This window comes from Hyalella azteca, unplaced genomic scaffold (genome assembly GCF_000764305.2).
Source record: "Hyalella azteca isolate HAZT.00-mixed unplaced genomic scaffold, Hazt_2.0.2 contig13728, whole genome shotgun sequence".
Taxonomy (NCBI): Eukaryota; Metazoa; Arthropoda; class Malacostraca; order Amphipoda; family Hyalellidae; genus Hyalella; species Hyalella azteca.
The window spans coordinates 309,136-336,755 of record NW_025943639.1 but is presented as its reverse complement, the minus strand read 5'-3'; the positions used below and the strand labels follow the sequence as shown (position 1 = coordinate 336,755).

Genomic DNA, 27,620 nt, shown 5'->3' with positions numbered 1-27,620 from the left:
CGAAGTGAAACCATTTATGTAATTTGATGGAAACGTAATATAGAATGTACATACGGATGTTTATATTCTATTTGTTGTAAAGTTTCAATTTAGCTATAAGAGTCTTAAAAGGATACAACATGCTCCTCCTATCACGGAGGATATGACAACTTTAAGACACGAGAACTTTAGTTCATAATTCCCAATCAGTCATAGCGTATTTCACACCTGCATAAATCGGTAGATGGAAATTGTGCAGGTGGTGCGGCAGTTGGAGGGATCGGTGGTGCAGGGACGCAGGTGGTGCGTCAGTTGGAGCTATGGTGCAGGTTTTGTGGCACTTGGAGGTACCAGTGGTGCAGGTGGTGCGGCTGTTTGCTGTACTGGTGGTGCAGGTGGTGCAGGTAGTTGGAGGTACAGATGGTGCGGCTGTTTGATGTACTGGTGGTGCAGGTGGTGCGGCAGTTGGAGGTACAGATGGTTCGGCTGTTTGATGTACTGGTAGTGCAGGTGGTGCGGTGGTTGGAGGTACAGATGTACTGGTGGTGCAGGTGGTGCGGTGGTAGGAGGTGGTCAAGAATGCAACACCGCGGCAGTTGAGTCCCTAGCTCGGCACGAAGAACATTTCAGTTTAGCGCGGGCTCGAGGCTCGACTGTCCGGAGCTGTGGTGCAGTTCGCCTGGCTGCTTGAACGAATTCGATAAAAGTTCTGTAATACATCGCTCAGACGTCTTCAATAATAAAAATGCACTAATTAAAATACCTAGTATTTATACTGCCGATTATTGTTGTGCAATTTTTCGTTAAAAAATATAGGAAGAAATTCGTCTGTTATCTCCCATTAAAAGCGATGATTCGATTGCAAAATAGATAGAAAATGAGAAGTACAAATATAAATTCGCATATAATATTATTTTTTGATCCTTAAACACAAACCTAGATGTTTAATAAAGTTTTTAAGACGTAAGACGAAATTTACAAAATAGAGAAGAACTATTTAAGACGTAATTTTCAAAACTTTGAAAAGTAGTCGGTACATTTCCCCCATTTCAGGTTGTATGCCTATTTTATTGTGTTATTGTTCGTTATCCAGACGTTTCACTAGTCATTTGTTATACATTGCGAACATTTAGCCTAACTTTGGCATCAAAAAACTAATTTGTGAGTAACAAATTTCATGTTATTATAATTAATTATATAACATAATTATAATTATGTTATAATTATATATAACATAATTATATATATATAATTATGTTATATATATATATATAATTGGAGTACCATCGATAATTTTTTATCATCACCCTAGACCATAGATAATTTTTTCAGCAAATTATCATTGTGAAATTTGGCCACTTTTCTTGGGATCCGAAAGAATAAAAAAATATAACTCAGTACTCACTGCAGTGAGTGACAAAGAGCGCATTTTCTCGTCGACGAAAACTTGAGGTCACGGACGGACGGACAGACGGACGGACGGACAGACGGACATGGCGAGTACAATAGTACATTTTTCCATAAATGAGAAAATGCGCTAAAAAAGCCACTATTCCCTTAGAGTTCTGAAGCATAGAGTTGACTCAGTAAACCAGACTTGCTACTGTTTGTCGTCTGAACGCATTCACAAGTGGACTTCAAATGCAAAGCATGTGCTTTGGTGGGCAAAATTTTTATAAACCATTCTAAAATTAAGCTTGCTTTGTAAAGAATTAAATCTACTTTTTTGATTAATTAAGTTGGTAAAAAAACGATTAAATTAAAACTCATTAACTTACGAAATGAACATTTAAACAATGTTAAGTTTGAGATTTCGAATGCTTATAGGAACAAATTTGTTTAGAGAAATCGAGGAAAAATTTCCTGAAGAGTGATCACCTTGTCTTGACTTTTGTCTCAGGGTGAAAAAGGTAAATCGGTTGTTTAAGAAGCCAATATTCGTGAACAGACTCGAGTGAATGCAAAACGTTTCTCCTGTCCTGAACGATTCTAAAAATTTGTCTATACTCGTGTGTAGAACAATTAATTTTATGAAAAAATTGAAGCTCATAAATAGTGCAAAATATATAGCGAAGTGGTTTTTTTGACGAATTTTTTCTACCAATTCCAAAGTTCCAACTAATTGTTCTCAGATTTTTCCTCGTAATTTACTGATGAGGCGTGATTTTTTTCTAATTTAATAATCATATTCGATGCGATGTCTTCAGCTGAATATCCAGATCAAATGACGTAAAATAAAGCTGGTAGTTAACGATGAATGATAATTAGAAAATAAGCTAGTCACCCAGAGCACAATGACTCACCGTGAGTATATTATGTGTTGTTTTTATCGTTCGCAATTTACTGATTTTATTTTTAGTCTAAAATATTTTCTCGTTGAATGATCAACCAAATTCGGAAATTTAATGTCTGATAGTTTAATAAATTGAAGCAAGTATGTGTATTACATGGCTGTAATTAAGTTTTTCTTTTAAAATAAAGTTTCGCAAAGCAATTTTTTCACCGATATTTAAATCTAAGCTGAAAATACACGAAAAATCTAACATGCGGTTTTTGAATAAATTGATACCTAGCATTAAAACGGCGCAATTAGATTAAATTCTGGAGAAAACTGCAATAAGTCAATAAATAGAACCTCAGTGCCAGACAACTGAACTCTTCACTAAAATTGTATGATTTCCTGCTTAGCCAGCACGTCCTGGTCACGTGGGACGCTCCACTTTCAAAAAAATCTCTGTTGAAAAGCCATTCTGCCTTTCAAAAGGAAGCGATTTGCGTGTGTTTAAATGCATTTTTCTCTATATTACTTTTAACTGAAGCAGTGATTAGCACAAGAAAGTTGAATATACATATATTAGCGGGGCTTTCGCAAAGTACATTCACAATACCTTTTCCGTCAGATAAATATAATTTTTTCGGATATATTCATGAAAATATCTGGCTACAGGCAGTTAAAAATGCTAAAACATATTTGCTTCATATTTTGTCAGTGGTAATTCATGAGATTGCAAAAAAAACAAAGTCAGAACCTCCCGATCAAAGTTGTATTAGGCTTAATTCACACCATACAGCCGAGCACGTGTCAGCCTAGTATTCATTAATTCAGTGGTTCCCCTACTGTTGCAAGCTGGTGCTCCCTTGCTTCCCAGTGAATTTTTAGCCCCCCCCCCCACACACACACAGACACATATGGAAACAAAACCCTCATTCTTGATATTTGTTATGCTGAAATTTGATAAGAGAAAGGTTTAACACAAATGTGTTTTTCTTAAATAAAACCCTATATTAAGTGAACCAATTTATTTTTTAGCCGTTTTAACTGTTTAAGCACTAGAAACTTAGGAGAGGTTAAAAAAATCAGAACTTTGTGGAAAAACCCATCGCTTAGGAGCCGTGTGCTGCACGTGTTGTGTACAAATCGTCGGACTGTCGCCCCCTTGTTGCNCTCCCCCCAGATCTTTCCACCGCCCCCAGGAGCGGTTCCGCCCTCTTTGAGAACCACTGCTTTAATGCATTTCTATAGAAGCATTCGCACCAGCCGTGCAAGGCACCTGCCATGCCCATGGAGTAAATGCTTCTATGGAAATACATCCAATACAAATAAATACATCCAATAAATAAATACATCCATAAATAAATACATTCATAAATAAATACATCCAATATAGAAAAAGAATATTGGACTGGACCGTGCCTGGCACATGTCTGGCACGTGCCAGGAGTATTATAAGAGCCCGGCCTTATAGGCTTGGTTCACACCACACTGCTGCAGTTGTGGTGGTGCCGGTTGAGATCAGTCACTCTGGTGATCGCCAGTCGGCAGCTAGTGCAAACATTATTTTGCACTCCTTCAGCTGTTACATGTTACAGTTACATGTTACAGTTACATGTTACAGTTACATGTCACGGTTACATGTTCATCTGTTACACCTAACTTACACGGTTCAGTTGCATGTAACCGTTTCATGTTACAGTCACAAGTTCAGTTGTTACGTGTTACAGTTACATGCTCTGCTGTTACATGTTATGCTGTTACACGTTACAGTTACATTTTCACATGTTACCTTAGTAACAGTTAAATATTCAAATGACATATATGTATGTTACAGTTGTATGTATGCGTTCGCCATGACTTTGATTGCGAATGCCCTAACTGGTGAACTCGAGAACGAAGATACATGCATGACAGAACTGAAAACGAGAAGTGAAAACAGTGTCAGAATTAATCTTCTAAAACTGGAAACGTAGGATAATTTTAATTTGGAACGTTCGAATTAAATGTCGAGTAAAATAACTCTGGAATTAAATATTGGTTCAAATGCAGGGGTTAGACGAAAAAGGGAAACACCTGAGAAATCCGCAAAATATATTTTAGTATATAGTGTAGATCTTCCTTTTGCGGCAATTACAGATTCAATTCTCCGAGGTATTGATTCATACATATTGTGAATTGTTTACAAATGAGTTTTAACTCACCCATTCTTCAGTTAAAATTCCCTCTCGCTCGTTTAAAGACGATGGCGGCGGGAATCGACTCCTGACTTGTATCTCTAAAATCGACCATTAATGCTCGATTGATAATATTCAGGTCTGCTGGTTGTGGTGGCCAAATGAGATGCCCAACTTCTTTAGAATGTTCCTCGTGCCAATTTTTAACAATCCCAGCTGTATAGATCGGGGCATTATCATCTTGAAGGATGACGTTCCTCCAAAATTCCTAAATAGTCAGGGCTGTTGATTTTTCCATGAAGAGAAATCATTGGTCCGCCGGATCAAGAAATAGCAACCCAGATCATCACAGATCCCCCGCCATGCTTTACGGTTGGGAGGAGGCAGTCGGGATTAAATGACTCTTTTGGCTGTCTCCAAACCTAAACTCGGCCAGAGGTCGGGAAAAAGAGAAAAATTCGTCAGAGAAAATCACATTTTTTCACTGCTCGAGAGATAAATTTTGGAGGTTTTTACGCCACTCTTAACGCTTTGAAGCATTTGTGTTTGAAAGCAGAGGTTTTCTAATTGCAGTGCTTCCAATGAATCCAGATCTGTCCAGCTCTCGGCAGATAGTTTTTATTGAAACAGGGTTCGTAAGGTTTTCATTGAGGTCTGCAGTAATTTTATCAGCCGTGGTCTTTCAATTGTCCCTCATAATTCGACTGAGGTACCAACGGTCTCTTTCAGACAACTGACTTTTTGCAAGACCTGTGAGTAGATAGCAAAAGGGGTGTATCGTCACACTTTCCATAAACAGCTTAAATCATAGGTTACCCCAAATCTTACCCGATCAAAGTTAACCAATTACCCCTGATCCTTCAATATTATTACGAACAATTACCCTCAAATCTTACCCAACAAAATTAACCAATTACCCCTGATCCTTTAGAAGTATTTTTCAGGCAATCGCTCTAGGTTATTCTCGGTTAAAGAGTGTAGTAAAATCGGGGTAAATGATCGTTAACTCATGATTCGGGAGTAATTGGTTAATTTTGTTGGGTAAATGATCCTGTTAAGCTGTTTATGCAGATTCGGGGGTAATTGTTCTTAATAATATTGAAGGATCAGGGGTAATTGGTTAATTTTGTTGGGTAAGATTTGAGGGTAATTGTTCTTAATAATATTGAAGGATCAGGGGTAATTGGTTAATTTTGTTGGGTAAGATTTGAGGGTAATTGTTCGTAATAATATTGAAGGATCAGGGGTAATTGGTTAACTTTGTTGGGCAAGATTTAAGGTAATTGTTCGTAATAATATTGAAGGATCAGGGGTAATTGGTTAACTTTGATCGGGTAAGATTTGGGGTAACCTATGATTTAAGCTGTTTATGGAAAGTGTGACGATACACCCCTTTTGCTATCTACTCCTGTGTTTTGCTGAGGACGTTTTTCCTTATCTTTCAAAAGCACTTATTACTTTTGAGACAGTACGTACCTCTAAAAACGTCAAGCATTCTGTAAATTTCTGTCACACTAGCACCTGCCATACGGGCATCAACAATTTGGACTCTTTGAGAGTCAGAGAGGTTTGCCATTTATAGGTTATGGGTTAGGTTATAGACACAAAAATTTACTAAAAATATCTATGCAAGGATAATATATCAATTAGCAACAACAATAAAACATCAAATGTGTTACGTTTTCATTGTTCTCTATGTTAAAAATTACGATGTCAAACTGTTAGGTGTTTCCCTTACTTTGTCCAATCCAAGTATGTCTTTAACAAAATACTAGCCAAAATTAATGGATCTTAAAGATAAATAATTAGCTACCACATTTCTTGATAGTAAAAAGCCATGCTTCCATACTGTAGTGCGAAATGTATCGTCGAAAACAATTTACAATGCGACGTACGTATAAGACCACTTTATCAAAGCGCAGCCTGAAATTAAAGGCGATATATTTGTCCAACTACAAGAAGCTTCATACATAAACGAAAAACGTTATTTATAGACAGACCTCTTATTACAGCTGGACGTTATAAATGGCTTTATTCAATACGAGGAATACTTTTCAGCTCATTAATGATACTATGATATCGGAGTACAACACAATTGACGTGATGACCTTCAAAGCAGCTTAAGCTTCATGTATATAAACGTGACTCGAGACTCGACTGAAACAAAAGCCTTGCAAAATTTCAAGTTTGTGGGTGACACAGCGCGGCTGAGCCCAGCGAGGCCTGTTGTGAGGGCTGGGTCGTTGCAACAGGTGGAGTCTGTTACGCAGCGTACTGGTATAAAGCTGACTAGATATAGTACGTGATTATATTGAAGTGATCTTTCAATTTGAATATAAGTACGAGTTATAACTGAATTTAAATAATGACACTTTAAAATTATCTGTGAAAATTGTGGTATCCTCCAAGCATTATTTCATGATGCCATGTCCATGTTTTTCAAAATAAAATGCCTACAATCTTCAAATGTACATTTTTCAATGCTAACTGGAAAGTAGATGATGACTAAAAATATTCGGAACGAAATTTCTTCAAGATGAAAATATTTGGATTTTTAGTAACATCAAAAACATGTGCTAGTGATCACTCTCACGCGTCGGTGGCTCGAGTGATGCACCTCATGAACTGCGCGGTCGTCGCCCGCCCTCCAGCCATAGCAACTCTTGTAAAAAATTTACTGTGGAATGTAGAGCGAACGCCATGACTCTCACTTAGGCTGTTGGTGCCTGTGCTAGGCATGTATTATTATTTTATAATTAGTAAATGATTTGGTGTGACGTGGAATTAGTTAGTAGAAATACGAGTAATACATGATATATATAAAACAAATTAAATGTACATTCATATTCTTTCTGCCCCTTAGGCGATGCTTTGGCTGATGGCAAAGTTTGCATGCCTTAATAAAAGAAATAGAAACCCGCAAAATATCGGATACATACATAATATATAATAATATAATCTATACCGCCTTTGAAGCTTTTTAGCTTATATAGGCATTCACTAGGAAGCATTTTGTATTTTTTTTTCTTTAAATTTTCGATGGTCTCTTATTATGTACGCTCCTCTGTGAATAAAGAATAAAGAAGAATATGGTTCAATGCAAACTACTATTTATGAATACGAAACAGTTATTTAATGGCGATTATATGATTGAACCGATTATCTATGATAATATTAATCCGTTAAACAATGCCCAATGATCGATGAGCAATAAACATCAAACAGAAGTTTTCCGGTTCCAAACGGGCGACAATCGATTAGTAAAATCGATGAATTGATTGATTGCATTGTTCGATGATGATAGGATAATGTATATTTGTTCGATGTACTGCATGCTCTATTCGATGATGATTAATAGAGTACAGTCATTTGATTGACCGAAAAATATGGAAACTTAAATTGTGTGCAGTAATGAATGTGTGCGATATAAATTCAAACTTGCATTGCAAAGCGTTTTCTAAGTTTTCCTGGCTGACATATGTTGATTGATATTTAAGACAAAACTGGCGCTGAAGTATCAAACTCCAAATTAAACGAAAAGATGTTATTAAGCTGAATGCGTGATTTTCTTGCTTTGATTATCTTCAAAACTATACGATTAACTAACTATTCACCTTCTCAGCTGAGACTCTGCGTTCTAGCTACTATAGTAGATCATGTCTATAGTTTGAGCCAGGCGTTCTGGACCGAACTGGAACTGCCACTACCGTCCGGAGGGTACATTTTCTGCCTAATGTAGAGACGGCCTTTTGAGTAGCAAATAATGGTTTAACATGGCAGTGAGCTCCTCCACAGAAAAGTGAAGGCACTTAAAAAGTGTAGCTTTGGATAAGTGTTTTGAATTAATTCAGAAGAAAAAATTTTTATTCTAGTTGCATTGTGTCTTTTGTACAATAATACCATAGGTGTATGCTAATTAAAGTGTGTAATTTGGTTGCATGCTAACGGAAGTAAACAAACTGGATGGCACGCTAACAGGTGTAAACAAAGTGGATGAATGCTCACTAAAGTGAACAAACTGGATGCACGCTAACTGGAGTAAACAAACTGGATGCATGCCAACTGAATTAAACAAATTATATGCATGCTAAGTGGAGTAAACAAACTAGATGCACGCTAACTGGAGTAAACAAACTAGATGCATGCTAAGTGGAGTAAATAAACTAGATGCATGCTAAGTGGAGTAAACAAACAGATGCACGCTAACTGGAGTAAACAAACTGGATGCATGCTAAGTGGAGTAAACAAACTAGATGCATGCTAAGTGGAGTGAACAAACTGGATGCATGCTAAATGGAGTAAATAAACTGGATGCATGCTAAGTGGAGTAAACAAACTAGATGCACGCTAACTGGAGTAAACAAACTAGATGCATGCTAACGGGAGTAAATAAACTAGATGCATGCTAAGTGGAGTAAACAAACTAGATGCACGCAAACTGGAGTAAACAAACTAGATGCATGCTAAGTGGACTAAACAAACTAGATGCATGCTAAGTGGAGTGAACAAACTGGATGCATGCTAACTGGAGTAAATAAACTGGATGCATGATAAGTGGAGTAAATAAACTGGATGCATGATAACTGGGGTAAACAAACTGGATACATTCTAACTGGAATGCACAGTTCAGAACGCAGTGTACAGTTAAGATTCAGTCGCTGTGCTATAATTCTAAATAATTTTTTAGATTAACTTCTTACTTATATTGGAAGCGGTTTAGAAGAAAAGTTCCATTCCTTTTTGTGAAATGCTCCCAGAGTTTATGGCTAATATTTACAACTTAGTTTTGTACGCAGGAAGCGGACCGAAGCGAGGAGCAGCTGACACAGGCAAGCCTCCTGCTCGCAGGTCCGGCAGATTTTCATCAGACAAAAGGGGGACTAAAGTAATGGGCAAGCCACTTGGTAAGGATGAACCAGCTGGCAAGAGCCAATTTAACGAAAACCGAGGTTTCCATGGACGGAAATGGTTTGGAAGGGCCAAATATGCTTGGAGGTGGCTCAAGTTGAACTGGACGCAAGTGGTGCTTCTAGGCACTCCTACCGTCTTTGCACTTCTGCCCCTTATCGGCAGAACTAAAGTGAGTGACAGCCGTAACTTAGTTACAGTAAAATTGATTTGTAATAATCTCGCTAATAGAATGTAGTTGATCTTCATGACGTTATCAACTTGTACAGGAGGCAAAATGCGCGTACGTCATCATTGTGATGGCAGTGTACTGGATGACGGACGTGGTGCCGATGCCAGTGACTGCTCTTATTCCGGTTTTTGGTTACCCATTACTGGACATCTTATCAACCGCAGAGGTGTGTCAGCAGTACCTTACAGGCACCATCATGATGTTTCTTGGAGGCATCATAGTTGCAGTGGCTGTAGAGCACTCAAATCTGCATAAAAGGATTGCTCTCTACGTCATCCTAAAAGTCGGTGAGTGTCAAGTCAGATCCCAAGAGATCTAAACAAATTAATCCTCAGAATCATAGTATTGTGACTAATTCTTGAGCATCAAACCCTCTACGCTTGGGAGTATATTAGGCGTTCTAAAATGTTAGGAAACATCAATAATTTGTTCTTATTAGCATAATAAAGGCGCTCCAAATCTTGTCTCAAATTAATGAGAAAACAATATTTTGTATTTGTGTTTCTTCTGAACCATTCCGTTCTTTCAAATTCAATGGATCTTTTTTAGGGTTTTACTCATAAGTTCTACTACAGTTTTTATTTTCAGTCATTTGTTTTAATGTATTTCATTTGTAGCAGAATAAACTTAGCACAGTAACAAGTTTCCGGCGTACGAAGCCAATGGAACAGACCTACTTATTACTCGCGTTATCCATCGTCAGCAGTTACCTGAATACTTGAGTTACCCATCCCCAGTAAGCGACACCTTAAGCACTTGAGTTAACCAACGTCAGGAGCTCCTTACTTAAGTTCTCCATCACCAGCAGACACTGTATACTTAAATACTTGAGTTCCCCATTTCCGGCAGTTAATTGAATGCTTCAATTGTTCAACCTCCAGTAGCCACAGGAATATTTAAGTTACCCAACCCACCAGCGCCTACAATCGATAAAAATGTTAATGCGAAATCATTCGAATTATTTTTAACATATACAGGTCAAAGCCCGAGACGATTGATGGTGGGCTTCATGGCAACATCGGCGTTTCTGTCCATCTGGATATCCAACACCGCAACCACGGCCATGATGGTGCCCATCGTGCACGCACTCCTGCAGACCCTATTCAAGGTAAAATATTATCTTTCTGCAAGTTCTTAAATTTCTCCATTTAGGCAACACGTACTGTCGCTAGTAAAAGATCTTCAGATGTATATGGCGTTCAGATGTATAAATCTGCTTGTGATCCCACATGAAGACGGTATGAATTTTACTAATTTTGATTAAAATGTTTTGATCATCATTTCGATTTGATTGCACCGTAGGAACGGAAAGCGGCAGGTCAGTCGGGACAAGCTGAACCAACTACGGTGGTCACCATAGAAGAGGCAACCGACGCAGATCTCAACAACCACGTCTACGACAACAAGTAAGGGCAAATGAAGCCTCAGACGACTGACCATCTTTTCGTATTGAAATTATTGCCACGAATTGTCTCGTGGAATCGCCTTGTACTGGATCCAATCTCTACTTAACGCAAAATTACGCCATAGAAATAAGATTTACTCACGTTCTCTTGTAGGATCTGCAAAAATGTTAAGCTAAGCAAAAGCTAAAGTTACTAGTGTTTTTCAAAACTGGCGTCATACAAAAAATTGCCGAAACTTCCAAAAACAACCAAACAAATCAAATTTATCGAAAAAAATGCCGATTCCAGCACAGCAGCTAACAAATTGATGGTTTCCTCAGTTCTGGTTCATTAATAGTTCTTTCGTATCAATTCTCATTGCCTTTAATTCTGAGAAATTCAAAGTGAACTGGCAGCTATAATGTACAGTATTTCTTTCGTAAATACATAATCACTTGATTACTCGTCAGACTTCACGAAAATAGGATGTGTCAACAATGCATGCTAAACCAAAAAACTTGAGGCTCCTACACTGAGTATGAGCATTTCCTTCCTCAAATTTAACGATGGGCTGGGTGACGACGTCAAACTCACTCGAAACCCTGGTCGCAGGCTTTGACACAAGAAGGCTTAAAATTTGTATAGCCTCTTTTAACGACACACACCTCGTGTATTGATGCTCATGTAGGGTGCCTGTTAGTGATTTGGAAAGAAAATTTGGCTGCAGCTCACACCATCAAGTTTACAGACAATATAACGCATGACATCTTCCTTGAATCAATATTTGATACGCATCTGAGTCGAAACATAAACTTAGGAATTGTTGTTGAACGGCAGCAATTGGCTCGAGTTAGAGTCGCACACCCTCGGGAGGAACAGGATTAATTTTAGGACACCATTTTAATTTTAATTTCAACACCCTTTCAATTTTTTCGGATTTATTCGAAGAGCTTTGAACATAGTTTTTACTGGAGCCGAAACCGGCCAAATCCACCTTAACATTTTCTATGCGTGCAGTTGTAAGTAAACCATGATTAACATCATATTCACTAACGGCCTTTAAATACATTCTGAACTTTCAACTCAGTCGGTAAACAATTTAACATGTTTTAACGCGGGACTACTCCAAACACTTGTTCTTTTAGCAGTATGAGCATTTCCTTCCTAGAAGTATGTTCCTAGTATGTGTCCTGACACGGAATATTAATGCGATATCAATAGTAGCCCAGTGGCTACAGTTCAGAGTACCAAGATTGGCGCAGAGAGGCGCGGGTTCGATCCCAGTTCTGTGCGCCAGTTTCTGGTCAGAATCGGCAAGGAGGCCGGGCGGTTAAGCACAACAGAATTGTGGCAGTGAGTTGCGCGTTCGAGACCGCAAAATGCTGTGAATTTTCTGCGATGTTAAGAATCAGCGACAGGCCTACGGCCTACTAAACGCTAAAACTGCTATTATTATTATGATTATGACAGAAATCATTGAAGGTTACAGGTGGGCAAAATTCAAACATTTTCAAGACGCAGAATCTCAAACTTCTCAGGGAAAGCGCAGTTTAACCATGTGACACATCGCATGAAGACATACTATCTTATTACAAACACTGCCTCGGGCTCACTAAAAATAGTAGTTTCGCAATTCACGAGTAATCAATTAAGAATGATAGACAACGATAGTGGACACGTTCTCTCGTGACTTCCGACTTCAAGAAACTGCCATCTAATTCACGCATCGAGACGTCTTTAAGTTTTCTTATTCCAGAAACTTCAAGTTTTTGGTAATATTCGATAGAATAAAAGTGTATTTCCTAATACCCATATCAATCGCTGCACGCTCAATTTGACTCAGGTTTCAGCAACATTAACTTCGTGTCGGTCGTTGAAGGACAATATACAGTGCAATTGGCCTCATCCAATTGATCATATTCTATTGCGCTTCCTCATGCGCGTGTGAAAAACTACCTCATATTTGATCGACACACTTAATCTTATTGTAACTCATTGTAATCTCACTTTTAATCTCATTGTAATCTCATTGTAACGCGAGTAGCTTCTGTGATTCCGCGAGGTCAAGGTAACCACACAGCATTTTAACCTATTTTTCATCACAATGACAAATTCACACTCGAAAACAACACTACAAATTCGCTCTTATTCATGAGCTAAACATGAAAAGATGGCGTAACAACAACTTTGGTAATTTTTAACTTTTATTTCTGCCTCGTGCAATTGACTTGTCAATCATGTGTTTAACAGCACAGCGAGGCCAGAAGTGGACGGATAGCATCAATACTATAGGAACTAACTCGTTAGAAACTTACCGAGCTTCCTACACAGTGACACGTTCATGATAGCTGCAGACTCCTGCAACTGCAGACTCCTGCAACTGCAGACTCCTGCAACTGCAGACTCCTGCAACTGCAGACTCCTGCAACTGCAGACTCCTGCAACTGCAGACTCATGCAACTGCAGACTCCTGCAACTGCAGACTCATGCAACTGCAGACTCATGCAACTGTAGACTCATGCAACTGTAGACTCCTGCAACTGCAGACTCCTGCAACTGCAGACTCATGCAACTGCAGACTCATGCAACTGCAGACTCATGCAACTGCAGACTCCTGCAACTGTAGACTCCTGCAACTGCAGACTCCTGCAACTGCAGACTCCTGCAACTGCAGACTCCTGCAACTGCAGACTCCTGCAATTGCAGACTCACTGCTTTACTCATAATTTCATGATTCTTCCGATTATTACTGTTTTACTAACCTTAATACAACATCAATGTTTATATATATGACTTTATACTGCACATTTCCCGCGTCATTACCTCACAGCTGCCGCACTTGAGATACTAGGATTCTGGCGTTGAAATAGCATTCATTAAACGTTGTTACAACGAAATAAACTCGTAATCAGCGCTGTTTCGACGACATTTACTTGGAGCACTTGTACAACTTCTGCACTAACTAACGACTTCTTTGTTCGAGATACACAGATACTGCACTACACTACTGCTTCACAGCTGCTACACTTATGCTACAGAGCTACTGTAGTTGTAATTCACATCTGCTGCACAAGTAATTAATTGCATGTTTATGATACAACCAGGCATTAGATGGGCCCGAAACCCTGCGGTTGAGGCAAGAAAAAGGACAAGATCGTACAAAAGGAGGATATGTATGAATTACTGCTGAATTCGATAGCTCTTTGAACATGGTTAACGAAAAAGTCTACCACACGCCATTGTCAAAAGTGTGCTTCTGTAGTTCGTGTTTGGCGGCTTAAGCTTGTGGTGTTGATCCCCGCACATGAGTTTTTCTCAGCAATTTGTCAAAATTTTTAACTTTATTGTCGCAGAAAACGAGAAATTTTGAGTTTCCAGATAAAAATGACCACATTAAAATCTAGACTGTACGGATGAGACCTAAAATATACAAAACGGCCTTGTTTATATAGGCAGCAACTCGTATGAAAACGGTCCAACTCCGCAAATTTGGTCAAAAAAGCCTTTCTGTAAATTTTTGGCCTTCGTTGAGACTAGGCGGTTGGTTCATGCTAGGTTTTGAACGATCAGACCTTGAAACTGCGACGGCAGCGCCGTATGACGGTTAGCACAACAGTAGGTCACGGTGAAGTGCACTCTAATTGACATATCTGCTTGCCTGCGTGAGAATATGCACATTGGTGGCATACGGGGTAACATGTTCTCCAAACAAACATAGAACACAATATTACAACTATACTAGGAAAGGTCGAGATTTGATTGATTTTCGTACACCAATGTTGGGAATTCATTGTGAGAACAAAATTCGACTTAATAGAATTATAAGCTTTAAAATGTCGTGTATTCAACTCGTTATGAATTGCATTCCTTAAATACGTAATATACCTTGAATACGGCCCGCTCATCTTAAGAAGTCCGAGTGTGTAATTATACCTTGACGAATTAGCTCCCAACATGTCATCTCCCCTACAACTTCCCAGTTCCTCTCACAAAACTCGGTCGGAGCGTCTACTTAACTTCCGTGTACTGTTTCAAAATGAAAACTTGGCTTGAGGACTTCCATCTGATGTCAATATGGTCCTAAATGCTATCTTTTCATTTCTAGTTTTTGACTCTTATATGCCCTGAATAATGGATCTTTGCTGATCTTTCCTGGCGCCAGTATGGCTTAAAATGTCAACCCCAACTCTCTATCTCTGGGCCAACATCATCTGCTTTGCCTATTCAACCCTTTATCTCCAGCGTCAATTTAGTCTAATATTTCAACCCCTAATCCTTATCTCTGAGAAATAATGTGGTCTTATACATTGAAAACGTACGACCTTTCAGTTCTGATGGAGTCTGAAATGTCGCTCGTTCCTCCAGATAATCAGGTGTTCGGGAAGACAGGACAGTGACAACGGGACACACTGGAAGAGTTTATGAAACTATTATGAATGAAGAAACATGAATGGATATAGATTTGTATGGCTTGCATAAAAAAAGCAGGATTAAAGATAGCCGACGGTTGCTTGAACTTTCAGTGTCTATTTACATAAGATATTGTGGGAAAATTAGGTTGGATGCCAATTAATTAAGATTTTAAATGTATAGCGGATCGGTTAGTTTCGAAACCGCTACAATTCAAGAACTTAGAACGGGGATTATAATACGAATTTGCCGAGGATAGTGTTTTAAGTGTATTTTGTGAAGTATGAAAGTTGCACCTGTAGAATGAACAAACGGCTATAATACTAATGGCATAATACAAATCGAGATGAATAAATGAAGTACATTATATACGTAAATATTACAAATTAGATCAATATAACAGGAGCTATTTATTGTCTTACCCCAAACATTGGCGGATCAGGCTGTTATGATCCTATGGATAACTGAATCTACGAAGAATCAAAATGTCAATCTTTAAGTAGCTCGGATGGTTTGCGAAAAAAACAAATATTCTAGAAAATTAATAAAACTGATAACAGATAAATAGTGTCCCTACAAATGAAAGGAAGTGAAACGTCCTTCGCTCGTATCCTGCTGATGGACAGAAAGCTTCCAAAATCTCGCCTTAGCAGCATTTCGTTTTTTTCCTATTAATATAAATTATTTAATAACATTTCACAAATTGTCACTTCATGTCAGGCGTGGTTTTTAACCGCGATCAAATTTATCCAGAATTTTAATGTATGTGTAGATTTCATGTGAGTGGGTATTTATGATGCTCCGTTAGTCTAATTAAATATTTTATCCCTGACTTTGAAGTTCTCTATGATTAGCATGAATCACATTAAAATATAATAGCCATACTAGTTTCATTTTCACGTACGACGGAAGTTCATTTAGCGCATTGAGGTATAATAAATAAACATGGTTTACTTTTATTTTCAGAGCTATGCTTCAGGATGAAAAAATGCAAGATGGTAACATGGTTCAAATTCACTCTCCTGGCAGTGGTCACAATGTAACAAATAACGATGAAGAAATAATCCAATTGGAGAGTATAGAGAATTCTACGCAAAATTCAACGCCTGCCAATAATGACCTGCAAATCCCAAAAGTGACTGATGTCAAAGCACCAAATGATCGCTTATCTAAAAGCACATCGTCTGTGTGCGAAACAACTTCTGAAAGTTCGCTGCCAGATGCTGCCTCATTGAAGCAACCAAAATATGCCGATAAAAAGAATACCGAAACGGTGTCGGTCAATTCGGCTAAGATTCCGAAAGAAATCACAGCTGTGTCAGAGGGAGAAACGTCAGGCCAGATGGCCGCCATGTTCATGTTGGGCACCGCCTACGCTGCCAACCTCGGCGGCACAGCCTTCCCAACGGGCACAGGCCCCAATCTTATCCTGTGGGGCTTCTTGGAGAGGTAAACAATAAAAATATCTTATAGTTATGGCGGTAATTTGATTTGATGAATAATGTCAAACAATAACTAATGTTCTTTCTCACCATGCTGATCTGAAATATAGTTTTCCAATTTTGATCAATAAGCATTGTACAAGGAATCTGTATTTAAATTATAATTCACGGATAAAACTAAATTAATTCACTTTGAGAAATGTGACTCACTTTATATTTCCCCCATAAAAACAAAATTTAGTTTTAATTATATTTTGAATCGTGAGACAAAATGGGTTCTATGCCTCAGCTGCATGTCGGTTACCTTACTTAAGAAGGGAAACTATTATCGTTCCAAGGAAGAAGATTTAATTCCCTGTAAATCTCCAGGGAATATATATACCGAGCAACACCTGCTCACCCCGTTGTTAAATTGTTATTAGCAGTAATTGCTAGCAGGATTTACAGGACAAAATATCTACGTTCAACGTCAACAAAACTCAAAAGCCTAATCGTCTTGAAGTTCTTTATACCATGCATCACAATCATCACATCGTTCTTTTCAAACAAGAAATTATTGTTTTTCTTTCCATTTTACATGACAGTTCATTCACCGAGCCCACTTCTATCAACTTTGGCTCGTGGATGGCTTTCAACATGCCGGTGATGCTGGTGTGCGAGGTGCTTGCATTCCTCACACTGGACGCCATGTTCGTTGGATGGGGGTGAGGTAGAACTACGCCATGGAACTATGCAGTATCTAAGAATCCACCGTACCTACTTCCGAAATTTGTTTGAGGTTTACTCATTTACTTTGTAGTCCAGGCTTGCGAGTTTACTATTGTAATGCAAATATTTAGGCTGTTAGACATTTCCTAAATAATGGCCATATAAGTTTGAAGAATAAGTCTGTGTACGGAGTGCCAAATACTCGGTTTTGAAACGTGTATCGTAAAAGGAGTTTGCGCAATAATCATTCAATTCGTGAACCTGTTTCGATTAACCGTACACAAATCAATTTAGCGTTTTAGTACGGTTCACTCTCAGGAGATGGCGCAAGATGCCTCCTTCTAGTGTCGAAAAGGAGCTCTCGATTAAAAAAGTGGTGCTCCGAACATACAACTCCTTAGGACCCATTAGCTTCCACGAGGTTATGGTCTTCACCCTCTTCTTGGCTCTGGTCTTCCTCTGGGTCTTTCGAAGCCCTGGCTTCACTGCAGGCTGGGCAGATGCCATGAAAAATGAAGCGTGAGTGTTAATAGAATTGAAGTAGTAATATTGATTATGAAAATAAATATGATTAACTGCTTTATTTGCATATTGACTTATAGCCCAGCAGCGTCTTGATTTTAATTTTGGCAATTACATTCGGCCCGTTCTGACGTATTGTAACTTTAAATAGCTTAGGCATTTCAGCATAATTCTTACTCGAACATAACTTCAATTCATATTAGGCATTATTCATTTCTCAGAAACATCGGCAACGCTACTCCTGCCATCCTTATCGTCTTCCTGATGTTTATTATTCCCGCAAAGCCTAAAATTTGGCCATTTTATGACGGTATGTAAATCGCTTTAATTGCTGGCGGTATTAAGGCACTTAAAAATTTATTGACTAGTTTACCATAGATGCAGGATTTTTGTCTCACTTGTGTTGAGAAGGTCCATCAACAATCGACTTGGCGTAAAATTACTTGACGCATTATTCTTGAGCTGTCAATGAAGCTATGTAGTTAACTTTATGCGAATATACTCATGATACACGTTTCCATCACCAAAATATCCGCAACTTATTCTTATTCACTCGTAAGTTCACGTGATTTCCTCCACAACTGTCGAATTTTCGTTGACTAACGATTTTATCCTTCTATTGACATTGATCTCCCACCCTTGATTTCCAGCAACCATTCTCATCTCATGAAGCTTTCATCACTCAATTTCTAATTTAATTGCAGCTACGAATGAGGAAAAGAATGGAAAAGTTCAGGAACCTGAAGCCTGCCTGACTTGGGAAGCAGTGGAGACTCACGTTCCATGGGGATTAATAATATTGATGGGGGGTGGATTTGCTATGGCCGAAGGAGCAGCCAAGTCTGGGCTATCTGTTTGGATAGGACATCAACTGCAGTATTTTGCTGTGCTACCTCACTCCGTTATCGTCGTTCTCATCGTCACTTTTGCGGCCTTCCTGACGGAGGTGGTATCGAATATGACCACCGCGAATATTTTCTTACCTGTTGTTCGAGACCTGGTGAGCTCAACCATAAGGCCATTCCTACATTTCTAACGTGCTAGTTTAAATAATACTTTAACGCAATATTCTCCTCTTGTTGGTTGTTGCAGCCATAGTGACTTTAAACTCGCTACAGTTCAGTAATCTTCCCTTAGTCAGTTCAACGGACAATCCAATTTAGGCTATACCTACACTTTAGGCTATACCTATACCTACAGTTGCTGGTTTCATTAGGTAAAGGTTAATTTAAATTAATGAACCCGGTGCAATGCAATTATAGTGCGGTCTATTTATGGAAATTTGCATTACTGGTCTTAAGAAGAATCTCGTGAAAAGTGCCAATAGAAGCCGATTTTGCAGGCTCTGGGTATCGGGATGAACCCAATATTCCTGATGTTGCCCGTGACGATCTGTTGTTCATACGCCCTCATGATGCCGGTGTCCAACCCACCCAACGCCATAGCTTTCAATGCCTGCGACTCTATGACCACCAAGGACATGGTAAGTAGAAATTTGCGACGGGAAACATAGAGACAAAACTACAGTGACGTTATCAAGGACAAATCAGCGGGAAATCAACCAGCAATAAATGTACCATCAGCAATACAATATAAAAAAAATGTAACTCAGTACTTACTGCAGTTAGTGACAGACAGCGCATTTTCTCGTCGACGAAAACTTGAGGTCACGGACGGACGGACAGACAGACGGACATGGTGAGCACAATAGTGCATTTTTTCCACAAATGAGAAAATGCGCTAAAAATGTATGGAAGTTTCTGAATGATGATTTTGTCAGAATTCTTATCGACGAGTTGGGGAACGAGGTTACTAATAGAGGGCAATAAAGCTTCTTTGATTCATGAATACAATGGGCGTTTGAAGCGGTCCTAAAGATCTATTAACTACAGTTCCAGTCAGTGGAAAAAAAGAGATAAAGTATCAACTTTATTTACAGATGAAAGCTGGACTCATCGTGAAGTTATTGTGTTTGACGGTCCTACTTGTGGCCCTGGTCACTCTGGGCGACGTGTTGTTTGACCTTCATCAGATGCCAAGTTGGGCCTTAGCAACCACTACCAAATGAGGATTGATTTTCCCCGTAACTTTCTTCAAGCCATTGACAAGAAATGGATTGATACTTAACGATGGGCGGATGAGTTTGGTTAATTAGTTCAGAACTCTAGTTCAGAGTGCCTACTCATACGATTCCAATTTGTTCACGATTAAATATGTGACGTTAAGATCATTATTTATCCTAAATTAACAGTTCCTCATACATAATTAACAGTTCCTCATACATCTAACGAATTGCATGGCTCCATCTGAGCAAAAGCGTTACAAAAATGGTAGGAAGTGGAAGAATAAAATGTTCAATTTTACCGAACGAAAACGGGGAATTCAGGATTATATGGAAGTGGAAGTGCTCATAATTTACATGATAATAATTATAAGATTCTGAACATTATACGATTATGATAATAATAACAATGATAGAAAACGTTATAAGACGCGTTATAATAAATGGAATTAGTCCTCCAAGATTCATACCGAGTGTTATTTTTCATCGATGAAATAAACCAATCCTTCTTCTTGTGTTCCCAGGCTCACTGTGACTTGGGTTCCTCATTCCACGAGCTCAATTTCTCAGCCAGCTCAGGTTGGGCAATCAGAATCTGCAAATAAATGTCAAATGAAAGCCTCGCTTACTACAATAATTTGTGAATTCATAATGGAACCTCTCCATCCTAAAACTTAGCCTAACTAACCTTTTCGCTACTGGATATATGGGCATGGTGCTTACTTTTTTCTTCTGCTCGTCCTGTGAGAGGAACGCCAGTATTTCGTGCTTGAGCTGCGCGGCCTGATCTTCCAGGCTGGACTGAGCGTCTAGCAGACGCGCAGGCAACCACGTGTTAGGAAGGCAGCCTGGCAGGCGACCGCCAGATCCGCCCAGGCACTCCTCCAGCAGCCCACACTTGCTCCATCTGCACAACGACAACATGATAAGCCTCGTATCATCAGGGTAATGCAGAAGGTTTTTGAGCATTCTTCTTGCAGTTTTAACCTTATTTTATAACTGAGTTAAATGGGAATCATAGAACTTTTGTTCCACATCAACCCCCCCCCAAAAAATATTTGTCTTCACGAGCTCAAGATTTCTGAAAAATTCTTATCTGCGTATAAATTGGAATATTACTCAAGCAGATAGATATTATGCATTGTCTCACAGTTTTTTGATAGCGTGAGCGTGACGGTAGCTACCGAGCGCCTGCTTGCCCTTCTCCAGCGTGTCCAGCAGCTGATCCAGCGCTTCGCAGGCAACTGCCACCTGCAGGCATGTGGACCAGTCACTGAAAACTTGTACTTCCGCATCAATTGCACTAAATTCTTTATAATATCTTCAGGAACAGAAAAGATAAATGGAAGAATATTACAACGTTTAAGTAATGAAACTTTGAGTACAAACGACAGTATGTAATTTAAACACAGGAAGCTAAAGAAAATTTTGAGTTGCTCAACATAAAAGATCTCAGTATAACATTTTGCAAGGTAGCTGAATTTATTATTATGGACAAAAGAAATGCACGAAGCTGACAGCAAGAGTACCAGTTAGTGCATTTCTATGCTTAATAACGCCTAGCAAACGTATACTAATTATGCTATAACTATTTAAAGTTGAAAGTATACTATTTATCGACACTAAAGATTTTATAACATCGAAATCTTTAATTTTATATTACTATGAAATAGTTGAAAATGCTTTAGGAACGAAATGTGAAGACTTTTTATAATTTTGAAACCCTAGTTTATAGAACGATGTCAAAGCAAAACAATGTATCATAGCCTTCGAGTAAGCACTGCGGCTAAAGCAAACCTTAGAATTGTGTTTAATGCGATGATCGTCGCTAAGCGTCACCGGCAACCCCATTAATGTTTGAGACATCGTCGCGAAGAGGTCGTCTTCTGTGCCATCATTATTTACTTCTTCGTTACTTGTGCTGCTGTCTTCCGAGACTGAGAGGAGGTCACCCAATGTGGCTAGGGGCGCCGGCAGGCCACCCAACGTGCGATCTACTTCAGCGCGCAACGTGAGCTCCTTCATTTGGGTCTACATGCGAAAAATCAAGGAATGTAAACAACTGATAAATGAGCATAAAATACGACATTGACTTGCATGAACCTAAACCTTGAAAACGTTTAAAAAAATTATGGTCAGTTTTTATGCATCAACAAAACTAGCAACGGAGATGCAGTAACTACCAAAATATCAATGAACGTTAAGTGTACAGTAACTGACTGCTCGCTGCAAGGCTCTGTGGTGCTGTAGTGTCAACAGTGATGTGGCTTCTCTCAGAAGCTGTAGAGTTTCTTCTACAGACATCACCTCGCATTGGATCATGATGGATAAGTAGTCGTGTCGCGCCTGTTGCTCTACGAAAAGCGATGTCAGCTGCTCACGTGAGAATTTTATTTATTTATTCACACAGGAGCACACGTTACAATGAAATATAAAAGAGACGTGAAATAAAATCCAGGTGAATCCCCGTATAAGCTAAAAAAGCTGTGCAGGCAACACAATAGGTACTGTGAGATTTGATTTCGATGTTGTTAGAGTTTGTAGTGTCTAATTTATGTTTAATATTTTGATAGCCCAATATTTATTTGTAAGCTCTAGTTTTTTCGAGTGCAGCGCGTTTCGTAGACAGTATACCTGCCGTGGCTCTTATTTCCAATCGAAATCGATTTTCACAATGGCAAAATTTCGACGTTGCAAGTGACATTAATAAACTCGATGGTCAACTTTTGGGAGGCTTGAAGTTTTGAGTAAAATAAAGTAAATAATTAGTGTAAATCAGTTTTGTATCATTGACGACTGACTAATTATTATAACAAGATCTTTTGGAGTCAGATCACAGCAGAAGAGTTTAACTCGTTGTGAACACCGGAATTGCGAACTGAGGTCGGGTAGATCCTGCATAGCAATTCAAGATTCAACAGGTACAAAATTCCATTCCAATGATAACGACGACAATGAGAACACATAAGTACTAAATTTCTAAAATAATCAAAACCATTGACAAAAGCCTTAAAAACTGATATAATTATGCTAATAGCGTGAAACAAATGTAGTCTATCAAAACGTGCATAGAGACAGGATGTATTCTGTAAGATACATTTCTATCCTCTACGAAGCTGCAAAATAATTCGCTGGCAATTTGACCCAATTTGAGATCATAAATAAGTAGCAATAATTGCAAAGGCTAGAAAAGCAGGATATCAGCCGTCAGCAACAAAAACGTACGATATTCAGCTAACTGGAACGTACAAAAGAATGCAATTAGAAGCTTGAAAACATTTTTGTGCAAACATTCTACCAGTATGGCGGTGAATCATTGAATTTGTTGTTTGTCGCACTGCTTAATTTGCCTACATATTATCTATAGAGTTATAAGTGCTAAGACCTGTCGCAGCTGGTCGCTGCAGTAAAGCTGCCTGACGTGGCGAGCAGCGGTGTCAGTAGTGAGAGTGGCGGTCTTGTGGCGCTCAGCACACGTCTTCACCAGCGTCTCCACCGTCAACTTCTGCTGCTCCACCTCCTCGCGCACCGACCTCAGCGTCCCTAGGGCTGTCCTCGCCTCTTCACTGGAACCCCATCATTATTATATGCAGACATCGATATGCTTCTAGGATCACAACGCAAATCTTGAGTACAGATCAGTGAGATCACCAAGAATTTAAAAGCAGAGAATATGTCAAATAAGTTGACCATATTTTCAATGACAACGTTTTGGAGACCAACTCCATAGTCAGTTCGAAAAGTATCATCTTTTCAGCTCTGATTGTACTTATATTCAAATATTCTGAACTAACTGTTAGAAATATATATCCTCTTATATAAAACAGTTGCACAATTACCTATATGTTGACTGGATATTTTATGAACTGACTTGAGACTGAGTTCCCCACACGAGCTGTACTGGCCCCTCGTGACGAGCTCGAGGGCTCGGCCGACCTCCTGAAGTTCAGCTTTTTTGCGTGCTACCTCCACCTCCGCTGTCGCGCAGTTAATGCTGCACTTCAGTATACTGTGCGGGAAAATTATATGAGTTTTACACGTGATAGTCGGACTTGTGCTGTTGATACAAGGCTACTTACTGAATTTTTAATGAGAGAATCACATTAAGTGATAAAATTGTATGTTGAACATGACACACTTGGGTTAAAAGAATTATTTTACCTCTAAACTACTTCATATAAATCAATGGTAACACAAAAAATAATGACTAATCAACACATGACGCAAACCAACAAACAATAGCAAAAATCCATTCTTGCAAATCGTTTTTGAAAAAGGAGAAAATCTTTGAAAAAACGACGCACAGTTCATGTAGTCTTTTGAGCTCGGCTTCGTGGTCCTGGTGCATGCTGCTTGCTTGCAAGGCAGGAGGCCAGGTTACAGTAAGATCTTGCTGCTGCTCAGACTCGCCGAGATTGAACCCAGCCGTTTCTTCCTGTAGAAAGACAACCATTTTGATACCGGCTCAATATTTTTTAATACAGCAATTGAACTGAGAGGGTTTGCAAAATGCACATTCAGTCTGTGAGTACAATCCTCCACAAATTGCTTCAGCTTCCATGGATAAAAATTAATACAAAAATCTAGAAATCTCAAAGTTGAGTTATTGTGACAGCAGGCTGGTGAATTGCGCTCATCCAATAAAAATGCGCTCATCTGATTTCTGGAACTCACCACAGAGAAAAGTTTTGAGGAGAGTTGCTCAAGAGCCCTGGAGCAATTACGCTCCTCACGCTCCCAGCTTGACAAGTCACTGCACACCAGCAGCTTCTCGTCATCACCACTCTGAAGAAATATATACATACATACCTTAAACTCTTACAAATTTCATGGTACAAAAAAAAAACCTGGTACTATAGTCACATAATAGATGATTGTTAAATGAAAAAAATTTACATACTTTTTTTAACCATTTACTCATGTGCAATTTTACAGTGCACCAATAAATTCCACTTGAACATAACAAAATAAACTTTAATAAAATTAATATGCAGCTAACCTTCATAACAAATTTTGATAAAACTTCTGTGAGTTCCACAACAGTGGCTGAAAGTTTGGTCAGATTCTGAGTGAGCTCTCCTGCTGCTGACAAGGCAGCAGCCTGTTGCCTGGCAAGACACCGCTCCTCTGAAGCAAGAGCAGTTTGTAGCTCTTCAAGTTCTGATCCAGCACTCAGATCCTGCAAGCTAAAAACATAATGATGATAAATTAATTAAATTGATATAAGAGATAAGAAGCTCTTTGAAACATAATATGGTTATAAGATAGTGAATGTAACTTACTTTACAACAATATATTTTTTCTTGAGGAATTGCTATCATATAGTTTAGCAACTACTACATGATAGCACTATGAGGTTTTCCCAACATTTAATACCAAAATATAAGCTGAGGCAAAACTATTTGGCTGTGACTGACTCTGAAGAACTTGAATAATTTGAACATGGACAGTGCTGACAAGATGGACTTCTGAAGAATCACGAATCTTGTCTAACATAAATTATTTATCCACTACAAGGAGCAGGAGGTCTCATATTACCAAGAACAGAGACCCATACTGTAAAGACAGAGCAGAATTAGCACCTCGCAAAGCAACATAAGTACCTTAATAAGACAAAACTGAATAAACTTCAATAAGAAAAAAATGCAGTATAAGCTCTTCAATATGACAAAAGAGAACCATAAGCATCGTGATAAGACAACTGATGAGTGCTAGCACCTCATTTAGACAGAAGAACAGCAATAAAAGAACAACTGAATTGGTACTACTTGGTTGGATAGCAAAAGAAAAAACACTAGAACTTTTCTTATGCACATCAGCCATCCTAGACAAAGAAGTAGAGATCTTAAATACAAGATATCCTGCATATGAAATAATGTAGCATATATCAGAGGCATGCATCCTAATACCACACACTCTGTAGTAAGAGTCTAGGAACATTACCTCCATCTGCTCCAATACCAGCTTCAGTGAATTTGCATCAGATGGGTTGAATTCTATACATACAATAGAAATTTTCTAAATTCGTTTAGTAGCTTTGATAATTTAATAAATCTCTTTAATGTTCCATAATAAATAATTAAATAAATAATGATGTTATAGTACACTATCAGGGGTCTCCAAACTTTTATCGCCAAGGGCCAAGAGCAAGCTTTTCGAAACCTTTGTGAGTTGGGCATGGCCATATGCTGTTTTAAGTTAGTGCATAACAAGAAATAAATGCCACGGTCAATTTTTGTAGGTACACGTTATGTTGAATTAAGGGATATCCTTGAATGGCCCAATAGAACCTAGCCATGGCTGGATCCGGCCCACGGGCCATAGTTTGGGGACCCCTATTATATATAATATTCATATTTTCATGGAATGAAGATTCACATTTTTCTAAATGTCTTGTCAATCAATTCAAACATGTACACATATGATGCTTCTACAAAGGTGAGTCATGAATGAAAGATTATATTAAGACATGAATATAAACTGCATAGAAAAATGTGAGAAATATTATTGATTCATTAAATTATTTGTGATGCTGTGTTCAGTAACTAAATTTTAAAATGGTCATTTTAGCATAGATTGTACTAGCTGCAGTATACCTATTTACGTACCTGAGCTGAGCTCTCCTTGCCTCCAAACGTTTGAGGTTATGATCCAGTTTTTTGAGATGGCTCTCAATTCTGATGATGTGATCAGTTTGAATTTCTGGCTCTGTCAGTTCCACATTTAACAGTGGCTCTTGACTTGTAGGCACCAGTGAACTAAAGCCTGATAAACAAACTGCCATAGCATCCAGCTGGGACCCTTCTAAAACTTGGCCAGTTCTTTGCAATTCTTGGTACCTGCATAAGAAGGACTTATTAGAGGATGAAAGTTCCTCTACAAGTTCCTGAGGATGAAAGTTCCTCAGGAACTGGGATGAGGATGAAAATTCCTCAAAAAAAAAAAAAAAACTATTATGGCATCAAAAACTTGTCCAGATATTTATCAAATTATTTTAATCTTATAAAGGTGCAAATAAAATCACTTACTGAAGCAGCTCTTCTTCTGACAGGACATCTGAAGAATTTATGTTGTCACAGAACCAGTTGCAAAAACCTTTCAGGGCTTCATTTTCAGATCCAATAAATAGCCAGTCCAAGTCAGAGCCAACCAGAGACTTAGGCTCACATAAGCCTAGTTCTTCTAATTTGTCTACTAGCTTTGATCCTAACATTTTGTATTTATTCCAAGAACATTGGAATAATCTTATCAGTTACATCAGGTGGTAACAAGGAAAGTAAGCTGCAAGCTTTAAGAAAATCCAAAACACTATCATAGGATACATGTGGAATTTAAAAATTAGGTATTTATAGAGGTTGGCCGGTTGGGTAAGGACTAAAGAAGTCATATTATACTTGCAAAAATAAAACATGCTTTACTTGTTTATGCTGCTTTATGCATTATAATCATAGCTTGATTGATGCTGGTATGGCCAGTGAGTACCTACAAAATAAAAATTTATATCTATTTTATTAAAATTTGAA

At 38.5% G+C, this 27,620-nt stretch overlaps 2 protein-coding genes across 3 annotated transcripts; one reads left to right on the top strand and one right to left on the bottom strand.

Moving 5' to 3' along the window:
- The first annotated feature begins 1,958 nt into the window (after nucleotides 1–1,958).
- Nucleotides 1,959–20,260, top strand: LOC108670355 (solute carrier family 13 member 5). Its single transcript, XM_018157823.2, has 12 exons — nucleotides 1,959–2,283; nucleotides 9,225–9,508; nucleotides 9,606–9,855; nucleotides 10,546–10,676; nucleotides 10,871–10,974; nucleotides 16,330–16,812; nucleotides 17,390–17,509; nucleotides 17,832–18,032; nucleotides 18,257–18,345; nucleotides 18,740–19,035; nucleotides 19,378–19,518; nucleotides 19,975–20,260. The coding sequence occupies exons 1-12, from the start codon at nucleotides 2,274–2,276 to the stop codon at nucleotides 20,101–20,103; spliced, it is 2,238 nt and encodes a 745-aa protein (XP_018013312.1). The 5' UTR covers nucleotides 1,959–2,273; the 3' UTR covers nucleotides 20,104–20,260.
- Nucleotides 19,272–27,574, bottom strand: LOC108670356 (HAUS augmin-like complex subunit 3). 2 transcript variants are annotated; one of them, XR_007157083.1, is made up of 13 exons: nucleotides 27,126–27,574; nucleotides 26,706–26,936; nucleotides 25,097–25,283; nucleotides 24,772–24,882; nucleotides 24,402–24,532; nucleotides 23,969–24,106; nucleotides 23,483–23,663; nucleotides 22,318–22,470; nucleotides 21,895–22,128; nucleotides 21,248–21,348; nucleotides 20,821–21,004; nucleotides 20,568–20,692; nucleotides 19,272–19,498 (listed from the first exon to the last, which is right to left on the bottom strand). XR_007157083.1 is itself a non-coding variant. In XM_018157824.2 (12 exons), exons 1-12 carry the CDS (start codon nucleotides 27,308–27,310, stop codon nucleotides 20,624–20,626), a joined length of 1,905 nt encoding a protein of 634 aa, XP_018013313.1. In that variant the 5' UTR covers nucleotides 27,311–27,574; the 3' UTR covers nucleotides 19,952–20,623. The 2 variants fall into 2 exon arrangements, 1 of the variants encoding a protein (XP_018013313.1); XM_018157824.2 differs by lacking the exon at nucleotides 19,272–19,498 and having other exon boundaries at nucleotides 19,952–20,692.
- Between the last annotated feature and the right edge of the window lie 46 nt (nucleotides 27,575–27,620).